Consider the following 17,371-nt stretch of genomic DNA (forward strand, 5'->3'; position numbering starts at 1 on the left):
AATGACCTCCAGTATATTTTAACCTGCAGCGGCCAAAGTGGACCTTAGTCTATGTGCAGTGAGGAGAACAAGTATTTAATAGACTGGCGGTTCTGTAAAATCTAAAACAAAACAAAAAATTACACATTTTATTATTTTCAAGTAACTTGCATTTTTTTTTCTCCACGGAATTGATCACCTATAACCTCTACTTCTCTGAAGTATCAAATATAAATTTCATGCAATAAGATGCAAATTAATTCGCTCCATTCTGTCCACTAAAGACGCTGAGATCATTATCCATGCGTTTGTTACGTCTCGCCTCGACTACTGTAACGTATTATTTTCGGGTCTCCCCATGTCTAGCATTAAAAGATTACAGTTGGTACAAAATGCGGCTGCTAGACTTTTGACAAGAACAAGAAAGTTTGATCACATTACGCCTGTACTGGCTCACCTGCACTGGCTTCCTGTGCACTTAAGATGTGACTTTAAGGTTTTACTACTTACGTATAAAATACTACACGGTCTAGCTCCATCTTATCTTGCCGATTGTATTGTACCATATGTCCCGGCAAGAAATCTGCGTTCAAAGGACTCCGGCTTATTAGTGATTCCCAAAGCCCAAAAAAAGTCTGCGGGCTATAGAGCATTTTCCGTTCGGGCTCCAGTACTCTGGAATGCCCTCCCGGTAACAGTTCGCGATGCCACCTCAGTAGAAGCATTTAAGTCTCACCTTAAAACTCATTTGTATACTCTAGCCTTTAAATAGACTCCCTTTTTAGACCAGTTGATCTGCCGTTTCTTTTCTTTTTCTTCTATGTCCCACTCTCCGGTGTGGAGGGGGTCCGGTCCGATCCAGTGGCCATGTACTGCTCGCCTGTGTATCGGCTGGGGACATCTCTGCGCTGCTGGTCCGCCTACGCTTGGGATGGTTTCCTGCTGGCTCCGCTGTGAACGGGACTCTCGCTGCTGTGTCTTGGATCCTCTTTGGACTGGACTCTCGCGACTGTGTTGTATCCATTGTGGATTGAACTTTCACAGTATCATGTTGGACCCGCTCGACATCCATTGCTTTCCTCCTCTCTAAGGTTCTCATAGTCATCATTGTCACCGACGTCCCACTGGGTCATTATTGTCACCAATGTCCCACTGGGTGTGAGTTTTCCTACCGAGGATGTCGTGGTGGTTTGTGCAGCCCTTTGAGACACTAGTGATTTAGGGCTATATAAGTAAACATTGATTGATTGATTGATTGAATTACTTTTAAAAAATTCATACAATGTGATTTTACGGATTTTTGTTTTGGATTCTATCACTTACAATTGAAGTGTGCCTATAATGATATTACTAAAAATAATAATATAAGTAACAGACATCGAACTACAAAATCACCAATGTATAAATGATTTGTTCTCCTCATTCTATGATGGACAGTACCAATAATGAAAATAAATGTACCATGACCAAAATTGACTATATCTATAATCATTCTGTACAGTACTCCTTAACAAAAACATTTCACATCAAAGACAAAGGAACTGGACCAGTACTGAAGATGAAATCATCTTGACTGCAAGGAAATAGACAACTCACTTAGTCAACAATAACAAATAACAGATTTTTTTAATAGTAAGTGATACATAACATTGACTATCACGAAAAAGTTATTACTTTATATATCTCAGGATTATTTATGAAATGTACAATTAAGTATAAACTGTCAAACCAGTACTTATATTTGGTTTAAATGTTTTTTTTTAAACTATTGCTTATTGAGATTTCTGCCCTACCTCCTTTCTCCACAAAGGAAGCACAGGCATGTGAGCACCCTTTGACAAAAGAGGAGGAAAATTCACAAAAAAGAGGAACATTTCCATCCGCATGTAGGGCTCCGACAAAAGCCCCGAAAATATTTTTTAAGAATCAATACTACATAGCACTGGGCCAATAAAACAATAATTATACATCGCAATACACATAATCATATCAATATTAAATGCTTTCGATAAAATATTCGAGCCAGCATGATTCGCTGCATGAGGTCACTCGTGCTTTGGGAACCCAGTAAACAGAAAACAGGAAGTGTCACTGAGCAATGGAAGTGACATGCTACAACAGACAATCAGTTAACAGTATTTACTGAGCAATGGAAGGGACACGCCAACAGCCAATCATGTAACAGTATCAACAACAAGTAAGCTAGCTCGATGATGATAATTATGCTAACTAGCAAGCCAAGCTTGTTTTGGTGTCCCTGTCCTGAAATTCAGTGCGGTGTTTAGGCAAGAGCAGCAGCAAGTACCAGCGGCCAAGGAGAGCGTTCCACAAATTTTGTTTGGATCCTATTTTTTGGATATTGTTTACTTAATTCATCCATGGAATTTTTGTTATTGTTGAACGCTCCGATCGGACAGGTTTTTACTGGACACATTTCCCATGAGTGTTGCTCTGAGAACCTACAAGTGTTTCGTTAATACTTGATTGCTGATAAGAAGTTAGCTCCGGATTTTTTGACACTCATCCTTGAACTCCCATCCTTAAACTACTTTTATTTATATTTCTCATATTCTTATTTATATTTAATTGAAAAAAAAAAACAAACGGAATTTATATTTTGACGTGAAACTGAATGTTTAAAAACTGTTAAGAAAGTACATATTGTGTAAATTTTTCTCAATAAAACTTGTTTATAAGATTTCAGTGTGTGTTCAAGTACTTCTTGAGCACATTCATCAATACTGTGATAACAATTGTAACCATGACATGAAATGTTCATTTTGTTACTCCCTAGTTTTAACACATGAGATTGTAGAGTGGATATTTACACTCTAAGAACGTTTTGACCATAACTAAAAAGTAATAAAATGATGGCAACAAATTGTTTTCAGGGTCCACAATTTCAGAACTTTTAATCCTGAAATCAGAGTGGATACAGATGTTGGGTTTTGGGCAACTTAATACATCAAATATTTGTATTTGTCATTAACATACTATTTACTGAAACAATGATTTGATGGCAAATAAAATAATGTTTAAATTAATGCTGTTTTTTTGGTTTCGAAATTCACTAAATTTGCTAAAGATTAAACGTTTTGAACTTGTAGACCCATAGGCATGAGGTAATAAATGTCAAGCTTACCCATAGGCAGTGTTGCCGCCTGTTAGAAGTCCCCCGTCATTTGATAGATTTAGCGCTGTAATATTATCATGTTCAGACAGTGGGTTCTGATCTACTGTAATGGTTTCAGACCCTGATGTTGAGTGTGATGGCTCACTGGCTTCCAACATATTTAAAAATAACTCCTGTGGAGTTTGGCAGCCTTTTGGTGACTTAGTCTGATCTTTTCCTAAAATATGTTCAACAGTTGCCCTATGAAATTTACTATCTGACCACTTTGCTAAAACAGAATCTCCTGTTTTAAGATCTAAGATCTGCACAGGAGCTTCATCTCTTGGCAAAATGTCTGATCCTGTAAAGATTTTGCCGGTATAACCGTCCTCCCATCTGACGAATGCCAAACAATCTGAAAGAGAGAGTGGAAAAGAGAAAGTGTTTAAAATTGTTTGAGTATAAAAAATTGGACTGGTATTTGTCATCTCATTTGGACATCAATGTTATGATTATTCCCTCTCCCCATCCCTATTTGCATTTTAAAGCAGATGCAGTAGGAAGAGCTTGCCCATCGCTGTCTTAGAGGTGTGTGGCCTCATTACAATTAGGGTACTGTTACCTAACTTCCTTGGGGCGACTTTCTCAAGGTGGTATTTTCAGCTGTTCTTTAAATACTACACAAATTAATAAAGTCATTTTTCCAGTTTGTTAGCTACATGTACTGCAATTTGGCTTAACCGTAGTCCGCTTTGCCACACATACATAGAAACTTACCAGATTGCTTAATTGGGGGAGGAGAATTATGCAGGTCCTTCATTTTCTTTGTGGGAACTCTTAACCACTTTCTTGTAGTCGTTTCCTTTTGGTCCATGCTGTAAATGAAAAAATTAATTTTGGATCATAAACTGAGGATGGGTTGATTGGCAACACTAAATTGACGCGTGTGTGAATGTTGTCTGTCGATCTAAGTTGACTTGTTCATAGTGTACCCCGCCTTTCGCCCGAGCGGAACTGGGATAGGACATAGCACCCCCACGATACGAAAGGGAAAAGCAGTAGAAAATATATGGATGGAACTATAATATAAATGGAAATTATTTACATATATGGGGTCACTCCATATGGATGTTAACTTTTAGGGTGAATCAAATTTAACTTCTGTTAAAAACAAGTAAACAAAATGATATTTTATGATCGTTCTGGCTATAGTAAAAAAAAAATCTTAACCCAGACAGTTTAATTCTTATTTTAATTCATATCTATTTTGAGGTGCGGTGGGCTTGATGGCACCTTTTTATAATGGGGTACATTTTAGGAAAGTTATAGTATTTTTAACAAAAAGGTCATGAATATAATCTCGAGCCCCAATGACTTTGTATTGAAGAGGTTGACCATAATTAGTGCATTTTGACCAGGTTAACACAATCATAATTTTTTAAATATGTATCACAGGAAAACTATTCTTATATCATGTTGCTAGTCTTAACAAGACCTGACTGATAATACCGAATTCATTTAATGAATGTTTAACATTTTACACACATACCTACTTTATTTTCCTAAATATATGCAGTTTATACAATCGATAGCATGATACAAAACATACTGTGCCTCTGCCAGCGAGTAAGCAAATATACTGCTGCTTTCAAAATGGCGGGGCAAATTAGTGAATCATTTAATACTTTTGGATGTAATCTCTTATTTATTGCAAATAGCCAGCCTTACCGATAAAATTCAACCCGGACCTCCTTTGTCGAGTGTCACTTTATCTACAACAGTATTATAAAAAACATTTTTAAGTTAAGCTCCCCAAATTAATATGCACTGTAGAATCCAATTGTGAAGGTCATTAAGTGTGCTAACATTACTTGTTGGGCAGACGCCATTATGGTTACCGCAGCCTCCTAAAGGACCGCTCCGTTGTCACAACAGTTAAATATTTTCATTTCACAACAGTTAAATATTTTCATTTCACAACATTACATGGTTGACCAACTAAAAAATATTAGCATACTTACCTCTCCAAGTCTCATGTCGCAAGCGTTGCGACTGTCGTTTCCAAAAACTTTCCCGCTTCTTCTTCTCTTTCTTCTTCGCTTTCTTCTTCTTCCTCGTTTTAGTTTAAGGTAGGCGCACAGACAACGTTCAAATGTTACGCCACCTACTGTTTCCCCGCCTCTTCTTCTTCTTCTGACGTTAACTGACGGCAAACCACGCGTCATGTCCGCCGCCGTCTGATAGAAAGCGTAAATTTTCTAAATTTCCTTCCTTTGAAAGTTACTCATAGCCAAAAATGGCTATTTTCAGATGGTCATATAAGGAGAAAATCAACTTTATCAAAATTCTGAGATGTGGATCTCAACGACACTCTCGCGAGATTTGGCACCGCGCCCCATGAATCTGTCCAATCGTATTTGCTCTACCTGAAAAACACGCATGCGCATTTAGTGGGCGGATGTGACTTGAAGAAACTATTCGGCACTGAAGGAATAACAACTGCAAGTAAGTAATACCATTTATTGTTTTTGTTTTGGTATTTAAATTACTTTAACATACACGAGTTAGTATTTATTAAACTACTGTAACGTCACTGATTTACGGAAATATAGCTATAAATGCCGCATTCAACCTTGCTAGAAATTATGAAAGTTACCTCCAGCGAGGCATCTCAAGTGATAAGCTACACTTCATACATCCCATAGTGAAATAGCAATGATAGAAGTAAATGTTCAGAGAACATTTGAAGTTGAACAATATAAATTACTGAACATACACTGCTTCGACATAATATAGAGTTTTACATTTACAAGAAGTTCCACTGTATATTCCAGCAACCTTTGTCTGTATTTACATAGTATTGGAGTGTCGAAATGACAAAATGAAAACCTGGAAAACGATGGAGAAGAACTGGTAAAGAAGTCGACTCAAATAAATGATCAAGAAGGACTGTAAAGCTGGTAAGCAGACTGGCATAGTTGTGGTGCATTAAACTGGCAGCAGATATATGATATTTTATTTTTCTTGCTGCAGTCATCCCGTCCTGCAACCACCTATGTGAAGACTGATGAGCAATGGCTAAGTAAGTTACATGTATGTGCGTTTTCTTTGTTTAAATGGATTAGTTCTGATTGAGATTTACAGACCAGATAGAAGGATAATAAGCTGTCCACAGTTTGTCAGGAACAAGCATGGAAATATTGCTTTCTTTTACCCTGATTACAGTATGAAGAATGAAACTTGAAATATAAGTAATCTCAGCATGTGTAATTAATGTTTTTTGAATCTTTCACCTTCAAGTTAAGGCTGGTAGGTAACATCAGGTCATGATTAGGGATGTAACAATATCAACATTTCACTGTATGATATCGTCACAGTGTTAAAGCCACAATAAGATATTGTTACAAAAATGTCAAAGTCCAAAGACATGCACCTGGGGATAGGTTAATTGGCAACACTAAATGGTCCCTGGTGTGTGAATGTGAGTGTGAATGTTGTCTGTCTATCTGTGTTGGCCCTGCGATGAGGTGGGGACTTGTCCTGGGTGTACACCGCCTTCCGCCCGATTGTAGCTGAGATAGGCACCAGCGCCCCCCGCGACTCCAAAGGGAATAAGCGGTAGAAAATGGATAGATGGGTGGTGTTAAATGAAGTGGCAGGAATGTTTAGGATAAACAGACTTACTATAATTGAACACAAACATAATGTTCATATGTTGTAGTCATATTTATTATTATAAACAGGTATTTCAGGTGCAAAGGAATGGTGCAGAATTCCAGAATTTCAAGTAACACACAAAAACAAACAAAAAACAAAACTTTCAAATATGTGTCTTTAAACTGACATTAACAGTAAACTTGCAGTGTAACTAATGTAGAACAATAATGTTTCTTTAGCCAAGAAACTATACTGTGTTTGTCTGGTATGTTTTTTTTTTTAATATAACTTGGTATTATTGTGGGTTTGATTACATTTTTAGCACATTCAACAATAATGCGATTATAATGCAAACAGTGATCATTTTGGTCAGAGTAAACTGTCATAAAGTCACTGATAAGGCCCTAAGCGATATGCTCAAAATGTTCAAGTTGCTTTATCCCGATAGTCTGAACACAGACTGCTTAAACAGTGTGCAGAAGTTCAAAAACTTTTTTTATCCCACTCTGCATCATCGCTTATTATATTACATAAATCCTCCAGTAATTGTTTTGGGCCAATAGAAAGTAAACAAATAAAATGCCTGTTTTGTGGGACTAGTGTGTCAGAAGAAAGATTCTCATCCTTTTTTTTAAAGTATGTACAGATTGATTTCTTGTTTACCATAGCACATTCATGTGCCAAATGGGCCCTTGTTCGTGAATTTAAACATGCAGGTTTTTCTTTGCTGCAAGATAGTGTAACATATGAGACATGCAGTTATGTTATTCCCCTATTGGAAACTTCTGCCAGTACAGTAGTATCCTTGGATGACATATTGGGTAAAGTTGTTTTCCTTGACTTCACATCTATGCTTGGCATTGTGTTTGCAGTTCATTTCCCCAACACACTTGAAAAGTTTTAGATAATTAAGAACTGAACTGGCCTAAGAAGCCACAAATCAATTTTTTGATCATTGTTATAAATGCTCTGAAAATACACACTGATGTGATGTTGCCGTGGATGCTGTAAAAGTCTGTAAATATGTACTGTATATGGAGTATCATTGTTGATTATGTTTTTGCATTGTGTGTAATATTTCAGTGGCCAATTTATTAAATTTACTTGTTTGATTAAAACCACTGTCTTTTTTTAATGAATACATGGGCCTACTATGCTACTGTATTTTAATATTAGTCCTTATAATGGTGGTTGGAGAGCCAAATATCTTCTGAAGTGGTACCTTGTTAAAAGAGTTTGAGAACCACTGCTCTAGAAAGTTCACAAATGTTAAAAGCTCTTAAAAAGTGTCTTGTGATCATATCAGTATTGTTTGGGTTCAGTTTTAAATCTCACAATTGTAGTCACTGAGTTACTGTACATTGCGTGTGGATAAGAAATCAACAAATTAAGTAGAAAATTATTTAAATAAACCATTTAGATTACAGACCATATATCCATATTGCCTGAATTAATTATTTTCTCCAAATGTTAGCGTGAGATAAACTGGAGTATGATTGAGGTATAATTAAACTGTGTCAATTAAAATGCATTTTTGAAATTATTTTTTCTAAGCCAGAAAACGGGTATATTACAACTCAAATAGTGAGCAGTGAGAGACAAAACCAAGTATATCTCTCACTCAGACATCATTGAGACATATTGAAACCAATACTCATTGTCTTTTTGCCGAAATAGCAAAGAGACATCTGAGAACTCAAACAGTGAGTAGTGAGAAACAAAACCATGTGCATCTCTCACTGAGTCATTATTGAGACATATTGGAGACCAGCTCATTCATCTCTCATTTTGGTCTTTGTTGAAATCGGAAAAAGAGATAACTGTTAGACAACTTTGAGATCTCTCACAGTGCTCACTGCGAGCCTTATTTCTCAGGAGCTACATTTGAGAAGAATGAGAAATCTACTTTGGTCTCGATTAGTGCTCTTTTATGTCTAGGAGATATATATAAGACATATATGAGATCTCATCTTCAATTTTGCTTTGCTATGGGCTAGCTCTAAGTTCATCAGGAGTACTGATGTTGTATAAAGCTGGGCCTGGATTTGGTTGCACATTGCCTGATAGCAGAAGTAAGAGCAATATAAAGATTTTCCGTTTCATATGGCAAGGTGACCTCATGACAACATTATTTGGCTTCACAATATCAAAATGAGTAATATCAGAAGGAGAAAACCATCTGTTTAGCACAGAAATACACCATAACTGAAGCTGGTTAGAATTATTTAGCACTGACCCACATGTGGATATCAATAACCTTTGTGTAAATGCTGTAGTTTCAAAGGACCAGGTGATTGTTATTGCGTTTGGTAGAGTTAAAGGTTGGTGGAGCACCTGGTCAGGTACCCCACTACAATTGCAGAAAACAAGTCCAGGAAAAAGCATTAATATTAAATAGAGAGCTTTTGTCAAAGTCATTGTTAAATTGTTTTACTACCTACCCAGGTCCAATAATCAAAGTTCAGATGTCCAAGCTACAAGAGTTGGAAGACCAAGCTAAGGCTAGCAGAGGCCCAGCTTTAGTCAGTCTGAGGCTAAGATGGATCCAGGCCGTGGAAGACAGAAGGCCAAGATGAAGCCAGTCGACTCAGACTGTAGGTAGTGGAAGGCCAAGCTGAGACTAGTATAGATCCAGACTGTGGCAGATGGAAGGCCAAAATTTCAGCTAGCAAAACATCCCCCGGCTTCTGCAGGTCAGAGGCCTCCAGGTTTCCAAATCCAACAAAAGCAGTCAGAAATACCACTTTTTGGAAGTAAGCCTTCAGTCATCAATTGTTACGCTTAAAACTAGTGCAATTTACTTAAATCGGCTAAAAAAAAGGGACTAAAACACATAGAAATTCAGACCACTTTGACAAGCAGACAAACAAAAGACAGTCCTGTCGGCCATCTTGGATTGGACATTCAACATTAACCCAATTTGGAAATCGGTCTGTCGTTATTTATATTTGTGGATTCACCTACTTTTGACGGAGGAAGAAGAAAGGCGGGTTTGCTGATTTTTGGAACGATTTTGCTTGAAGGACTCAGGTTAAAAAGGCATGAAAAAGAAAAAGGCAATTAGAAATATTATACATTATGTCCCATATAAGCTCATACTCGACACATTCTACAGAAAGTGTATAAAAAAACCTAAATAGTGGAATAAAAGAGATGAAAACATGTGAAATGGAACAAAGAAAAGTTGCATTGTTGAGTCTAATAAAGCTGCCATGCAGGTTATTTTCTCTTTAAAGCTGTCATTGCTCAAAAATAATAATGAATCAAACTCAATGTTGTTACAAATTATTTAAACTAGTCATGGCTCCAATTACGTCACATACAAAATTTGACTAAAGAGTATTTTTATAGGATATTTTGTGTTTATCCTACAAAAAAAGGGTTTTTGACTAATAGGGAGAAAAAAAAAAACAGAAATGAAGAAGCTGTCACGTACTTGCATGGCTGCTCTAGTTGTGACCCCAAGATGCAGGAGACAGGAGGACGACGTGCGGGTGAGAGTCTTTTAATTCCCACAGGGAGCACAAGGAGGTGCAGCAGGGAAGTGCACAGAAGCATAAGCAGCATACAGAAAAACCAAAGTAACGTTTCACAAAACAATCCTTGAGCCCTGACTGGAGGGCGAGGCAGGCATAAATAGAAGCCAGTTGATTAAAGTAAAAGTACCAATGATTGTCACACACACACTAGGTGTGGTGAGATTTTCCTCTGCATTTGACCCATCACCCTCACCCCATGACCAGGTGTGGCCAGGCTGCCAATCAGCGACAGGTGAGGAGGGAAAAGGGCTCAGGGAGACAAACAGGAAGTGGGACCAAAATAAGAGCGCCGAATAGGAGATAAACACAAACGCAAACAGACCGCGTGACACCTGACGTGACAGGTCGTCACAGAAACGAGGGATGGATCTGAAGTTTATCGAGGGACTTAAGTGTTGAAAGTAAAAATAAATGTTTGACTTATTTTTATGAGTGGGGCCTGTTTGGATCCTAATAATTTCAGTGGGACAAGTTTTAATTGTCATTGCTCAAAAAAAAATTATGAATTAAAATCGATGATGTTATGAATTATTGACATATTTAAGATTGCAATTACGTTGAGTGAAAATTATTTTGTGCTTTTGCCATAACAAAACAAGGTTTTGACAAAAATGGCGTAAATTATGAAAAAAAAAAGACTGATAAGGACGGATAAACCTGAAATTGATTTAGTGATTTAAGTGTTGAATGAAAAAATACAAACATGAATAAAAATGAACGACTTCTACCATTTTTATGACTGAGACTCTTCCTGGTCCCCAAGAAAGCAGTGCGAGGCGAGTGGAGAAAAAACGGATTTATTGACAGAGATGTGACACAATGTGATATTGATCATAAGCAGCGGCCATTGAAAGAAAAGAAGAAATCCTCGTCATGACGTCAAGGCCATGAAACGTGCGATTTTACAGCCACCAACGCTTGATCTTGAAAGTCTTTTAACGGCCAAAGAAGAATACATGGAATAGCGTGAGGAGCAGTCGGACGAAGAACAAAGCACATCTCCATCTCATCTCCGAGTGTGATGACGTCCCTCAGCGATGGAGACATCTCCCTGTGTTCCAGTGCACAAAGCATCCTGGAGGAAGAAGACCACTCAGCACATTCCCGACAGAAGCAGGTGAATCCAAGTTGAACATCATCTTCACACAAGAACATTTGGAGGTGCAGACAGTCCATGTGAGCTTACTCAGCCTTCAGCCGCCTGCACGTTCTCGTCGAGCTCCACGCCGCCGTGGCGAGCTGCGGGACAAACGCAAACGGTGAAGGAAGAACATCCAGAAGGTGCCTCGTCACTCACATCAGATCTTTGAGGTGTGACTTGGAAACATGACGAGTCAGCACACTTGATGTCTCATTTGGCTGATCCTCATCATGAGGACTCCTGTCAAAAGTGAGATATGCCAGACTTTGTATTGCGTGTGCTCACAGGAGGGACTTTTATTGTGAAGGAGTCAGCTCCAGTTGGGCTTTTCCGGCTAAACTTGTAACAAAGGTCCACATCAGACCTCCATGTGAGTGACGCTTCACCACGGCTTTGTTTCTTGCGGCTCAAAGAAAAGATGTTTTACTTACCAGCTGGATCGTACTGGGCTGAAATGAAAGAGAAACAAGGTGAAGTGGACTTTTCCCCTCACGTCACGCCGTGTTTCTACGTGAGAGTGTGCGCTCTGTCTCTGTGGATCTTTGAGTGTTTGGCTGGAAGGCAACTAAAAGATGGCCGCACCTTTGCAGCCCGGATGAAAGCATCAACTCACGGCCTGGACCGAGTGCACCGAGAAGAAGAAGACAGAGGACATTGGCGTCCCTCACCTTGTCTGTTTCTGTGACGCCTGACCATGACCATGATGATGATGATGATGATGATGGCCGCCACAGCGAGGACCGCCGCCGTGGCAGCGAGGGCGACGCTCAAGTTGTCTGTGGAGAGCAAAAAAGCACAAGTGGAGTGACAAAGCATGAAGAGGAAACCTTCATGACTACTTTGCATGCAGACGTCAAGCGTTGTCATGGTGACATGGATCAATAATGGTGACAGGTGGACTTGTGATGGGAAACATCTCCAACTAAATGTGTCTTTCTCACCTTCATGGCTTGCGTTGCTCAGGATGCTTCTTCTCTCCAGCTTGGTGACCAAGTCCTCCTTGACGCCTGACAGCTGAAACACACATTCGTACTTGCCCTCCACGTCGGCCGTCACCTCCACTTTCAGCGCCACCGACATCTGGAAGGTTCCGTCGTGGTTGGGGAGTATCTCTCCGTGCTCCACGTCCTCGAAGATCTGCTCGCCGTCTTTCCTCCAAAACAGGTCGGCACCGTCGGGGTAGAAACCTGTCGCCATGCAGCTGACCGGAGAGGACGGCGTCTTCTGGAGCAGGAACACCTCTGGAAGCTCTGCACAGGAAGTGATGTCACGTGTGAACACAGGACAACGTGGGGAGAAGGTGTGGATGGAGGTAAAAATGGAGAGAAGGTGGGGATGGAGGTAAAGATGAGGAGAAGGTGTGGATGGAGAGAAGGTGGGGATGGAGGTAAAGATGAGGAGAAGGTGTGGCTGGAGAAAATATGGAGAAAAGGTGTGGATGGAGACAAAGTTAAAGATGGAGAGAAGATGAGAACGGAGGTAAGGATGGAGAGAAGGAGAGAACAGAGGTAAATATGGAGATGAGGTGTGGATGGAGGTAAAGATGGAGAGAAGTTGAGAATGAGGTAAAGATGGAGAGAACGTGAGGATGGAGGTAAAAATGGAGGGAAAAGGAGAGAACAGAGGTAAATATGGAGAGAAGGTGGGGATGGAGGTAAAGATGGAGAGAAGAAGAGAATGGAAGTAAAGATGGAGAGGTGTGGATGGAGGCAAAGATGGAGAGAAGGTGTGGATTAAAGTAAAGATGGAGAGAATGTAATAACGGAGGTAAAGATGGAGAAAAGATGAGAACAGAGGTAAAGATGGAGTGAAGGTGTCGATGGAAAGAAGGTGTCAATGGAGGTAAAGACAGAGAAAATGGAGGTACAGAGAGAAGATGAGAACGGAAGTAAAGATGGAGAGAAGATGAGGATGGAAGTAAAGATAGAGAGAAGGAGAGAACGGAGGTAAATATGGAGATGAGGTGTGGATGGAGGTAAAGATGGAGAGAAGTTGAGAATGAGGTAAAGATGGAGAGAAGGAGAGAATGAGATAAAGATGGAAAGTAAGAGTGGACAGCGGTAAAGATGGAGAGAAGGTGAGGATGAGGTAAAGATGGAGGGAAAAGGAGAGAACGGAGGTAAAGATGGAGAGAAGGTGAGAATGAGATAAAGATGGAGAGAAGGAGAGAATGAGATAAAGATGGAGAGTAAGAGTGGATGGAGGTAAAGATGGAGAGAAAGTGTAGATGGAGGTAGAGATGGAGAGAAAGTGAGGATGGAGGTAAAGATGGAGGGAAAAGGAGAGAACGGAGGTAAAGATGGAGAGAAGGTGAGAATGAGGTAAAGATGGAGAGAAGGAGAGAATGAGATAAAGACGGAGAGTAAGAGTGGATGGAGGTAAAGATGGAGAGAATGTGAGGATGGAGGTAAAGATGGAGGGAAAAGGAGAGAACGGAGGTAAAGATGGAGAGAAGGTGAGCGAAAGAGAGAAGAGTATAAAGAGACAGGGTGTAATGTCAGTAATGTTCCTATAGGGGGAGTGCTAACAAGTTAAAAGGTGAAAGTACATGTTGTGTTTCTACCTGTTCTCATTAGGACCTCCTTCCCATTGTTCACATACTTCTTCAAGTAAGAAGGACAATCCTCAGTGTAGTAAAACTTATGGTGGTCTAGTAGATGTTTGTTCTGGTCCAACTTGAGTTTGGTGGGGAAAGCTTGTTGTTTTGCTGCAGTAAATGTCCATGTCTTCATGTCCAACGATATGAAATCTTCTCCATCATAACCTTCCTGATCCCAACCTTTAACTTCATCAGTCTCATCATTCCATTCACATCCAGACATCCACTGGAAAATGTGAACACCTGAGACACACACAGTGTTGTAAAGCAGAGTGACACACACACACACACACACACACACACACACACACACACACACACACACACACACACACACACACACACACACACACACACACACAGTATTAGTGTAGGTTATTATGGGATGGACAGAGACAAGTATCAGTGCAGTAATGTGTGTTTACTACAGTATAAAAAGAGTACATCAAATACATTTAAGTAATAGAAAGTTCAACATAAACAAACCTCCAGTTTGGTTGAAACGCTTCTTAAGAACTTCAAGGTTGTGTTTGCCAATCAACTCATTACCAACACTGATCTCTGTTAGTCTCTGCCAGTATTTTGGATCCTCTGCTGTGATTTTGTTCATCCAGTCCTGTTTGGCTTCTGCTTTCCTGCTGTTGCTGTCATAGTGAACAATCTGAACTCCATCAACATAACCAACACTCACATACTCTGGGAAGTTTGGAACTTGAGAGGACGCAGTGTGGAAATACTGCAGCGTGTGAATCACTGAAAGAAGAAAACAACAACAGGATGACTTTTTATTATTTAGTTTCATGTTCAACAATCTTGCACTGTGAATATTTTAGCTCCTTCCGTCTTCAGTCGGGTCTTAAAGTGAACATCAAACACTGCTAGATATCACAGTCAAGACTCACATGTTCTATGACAAATACAACACATTAATAATATTACTAACATCTGTTGACGGTTTGAACATTTTGAAAATGAACATATATTTTCTACAATGGAGGCTGAATAAAAAGTACAACAGAGTTGAACACAACCTGTTCTGCCCATTTGATGTCGACTCTTACTGACACCTTGTGGCGGGGTGATGTTACTACACTTGATTAGTTTCTGACACTTCCGTGTTTGAAGATTTGTGTTCGTTCTTACAAGCCTTGGAAAAAATAAGTCTTTGAACAAGAAACACTAAAGTCAAAATACATAAAGAGCCTAAATGGATTTCTCAAAGTCTGTAACCTTCTTGGAACATTTTGAATTTTTACTAGGAAAAAGGGAAAACAATAAAATATGTTCAAAAAGAACCAGGATTGAGTAATAAAGGTCTTAAATAATACAACAATAATTTAATTAATAAGTAACAGAAACTCTCAGAAGTCAAATAAGTGAAGGCACAAAGAGGATTTATGAATAAAATATTAATAAACTTATAAAAAGGACTTACCAGGCGTCACGCTGTGCATTTGCACGACCAGAAGAAAGAATAAAAACAAGTTCATGATGTCAGCGCGAAACAAAAAGATGTTTGCCACTTTTAATCCCGCAGAGAAAGACAAAAGTGACGAACACTCGCTTGACTCGCAAACAGGAAAAATGAACCAGGAACTGTCGAGGCTCTTTTTATAATACTCCACCTGAGCCAATGAGGAGTCAGCATTCTGTGACGTCACAGTGAGGAGAGAAAACGAAACGCTATTCTGCACAGAAAAGTGGCAGCAGTCAACTGACAAGAAGTCTTCTACTGGACTCACTAGAGAGCGCCCCTTGTGGCCACGTCAGGTAAATGCTTGTGTGGCTTTTCTGGGCAATCACGTGACTTGACAACAAAAAGGTGTGTCAAGTTGGCCGCCAAACTTGGAAAGAAAAGAAAGAAAGAGGAATGAAGGTGAGATTGAGAGTTAAAAGTAATGACAGGGCTGGAACATCCGATCAGTGATCGTATTGTAGTCCTCTCAAGAAAGCATCAATACAAATAATGATTGATAGACATAAAGTCGCTACACCGCAGGACATCCTCACTTCTTTTTATTTCACGTCTTAACTTTCACCTCCGTTATGTCTCCCAAGCGTGAGGCGTCCCTGCTGGGGTAACGGGACACGCATCTGCCTCGCATGGGTTCGATTCCCGGCCAGGGTTGCATCAGGAAGTTTCATCCTGAGTAAAAAAGTCAGCAGAAAGCCTTCATGAGATGGACTCGCTGTGGCCAAAGTGCTGAACGTGGGGGAAAAGTGTGAGGCAGACGCTTCTGCTGGCAGAATATCAAAGAAAGTGAAAGTAAAAGTAGACACGGTAAAGCCAAACATTGAACTCGATGGTGATTATTTTTATTTTTATTTTTATTTTGTCGTACCTGTCAAAGGTGAACACACTTATCCACGTAGGTGAGTAGTAACGAGTTACATTGACTTAGATAAGAAACACAACTTTTACTTTGCTATATAACATTTTATTACCATGGTTACATTCATTTATATCAGGGGTCAGCAACCTTTTTGAAACCAAGAGCTACTTCTTGGGTACTGATTAATGCGAAGGGCTACCAGTTTGATACACACTTCAATAAATTGCCAGAAATAACCAATTTGCTCAATCTACCTTTAATAAATAAATCTATATGTATAAAAAAATGGGTATTTCTGTCTGTCATTCTGTCATACATTTTTTTTTCCTTTTACGGAAGGTTTTTTGTAGAGAATAAATGATGAAAAAAACACTTAATTGAACGGTTTAAAAGAGGAGAAAACAGGAAAAAAAGGAAAATTAAATTTTGAAACATAGTTTATCTTCAATTTCGACTCTTTAAAATTCAAAATTCAACCGAAAAAAAGAAGAGAAAAACTAGCTAATTTGAATCTTTTTGAAAAAATTAAAAAAAAGAATTTATGGAACATCATTAGTATTTTTTCCTGATTAAGATTAATTTTAGAATTTTGATGACATGTTTTAAAAGGTTAAAATCCAATCTGCACTTTGTTAGAATATATAACGAGTTGGACCAAGCTATATTTCTAACAAAGACAAATCATCATTTCTTCTAGATTTTCCAGAAGAAGAATTTTAAAAGAAAATTCAAAAGACTTTGAAATAAGATTTAAATTTGATTCTAAAGGTTTTTCTAGATTTGCCACAATAATTCTTTTGAATTTTAATCATAATTGAAGAAATATTTCACAAATATTTTTTGTCGAAAAAACAGAAGCTAAAATAAAGAATTAGATTAAAATGTATTTATTATTCTTTACAACAAAAAAAAAAAAATACTTGAACATTGATTTAAATTGTCAGGAAGAGGAAGGAATTTAAAAGGTAAAAATGTTTATGTTTTTGAAAATCCGAAAATCATTTTTAAGGT

The 17,371-nt window shown here is 38.7% G+C and overlaps 1 protein-coding gene across 1 annotated transcript; it reads right to left on the reverse strand.

Moving 5' to 3' along the window:
• Positions 1-11,068: 11,068 nt before the first annotated feature.
• LOC133551925 (class I histocompatibility antigen, F10 alpha chain-like) lies at positions 11,069-14,956 on the reverse strand. The gene is made up of 7 exons (XM_061899132.1): positions 14,514-14,956; positions 13,992-14,270; positions 12,370-12,678; positions 12,097-12,204; positions 11,860-11,877; positions 11,474-11,526; positions 11,069-11,362 (listed from the first exon to the last, which is right to left on the reverse strand). The coding sequence occupies exons 1-6, from the start codon at positions 14,827-14,829 to the stop codon at positions 11,474-11,476; spliced, it is 1,083 nt and encodes a 360-aa protein (XP_061755116.1). The 5' UTR covers positions 14,830-14,956; the 3' UTR covers positions 11,069-11,362.
• Between the last annotated feature and the right edge of the window lie 2,415 nt (positions 14,957-17,371).

Source organism: Nerophis ophidion, linkage group LG04 (genome assembly GCF_033978795.1).
Source record: "Nerophis ophidion isolate RoL-2023_Sa linkage group LG04, RoL_Noph_v1.0, whole genome shotgun sequence".
Taxonomy (NCBI): Eukaryota; Metazoa; Chordata; class Actinopteri; order Syngnathiformes; family Syngnathidae; genus Nerophis; species Nerophis ophidion.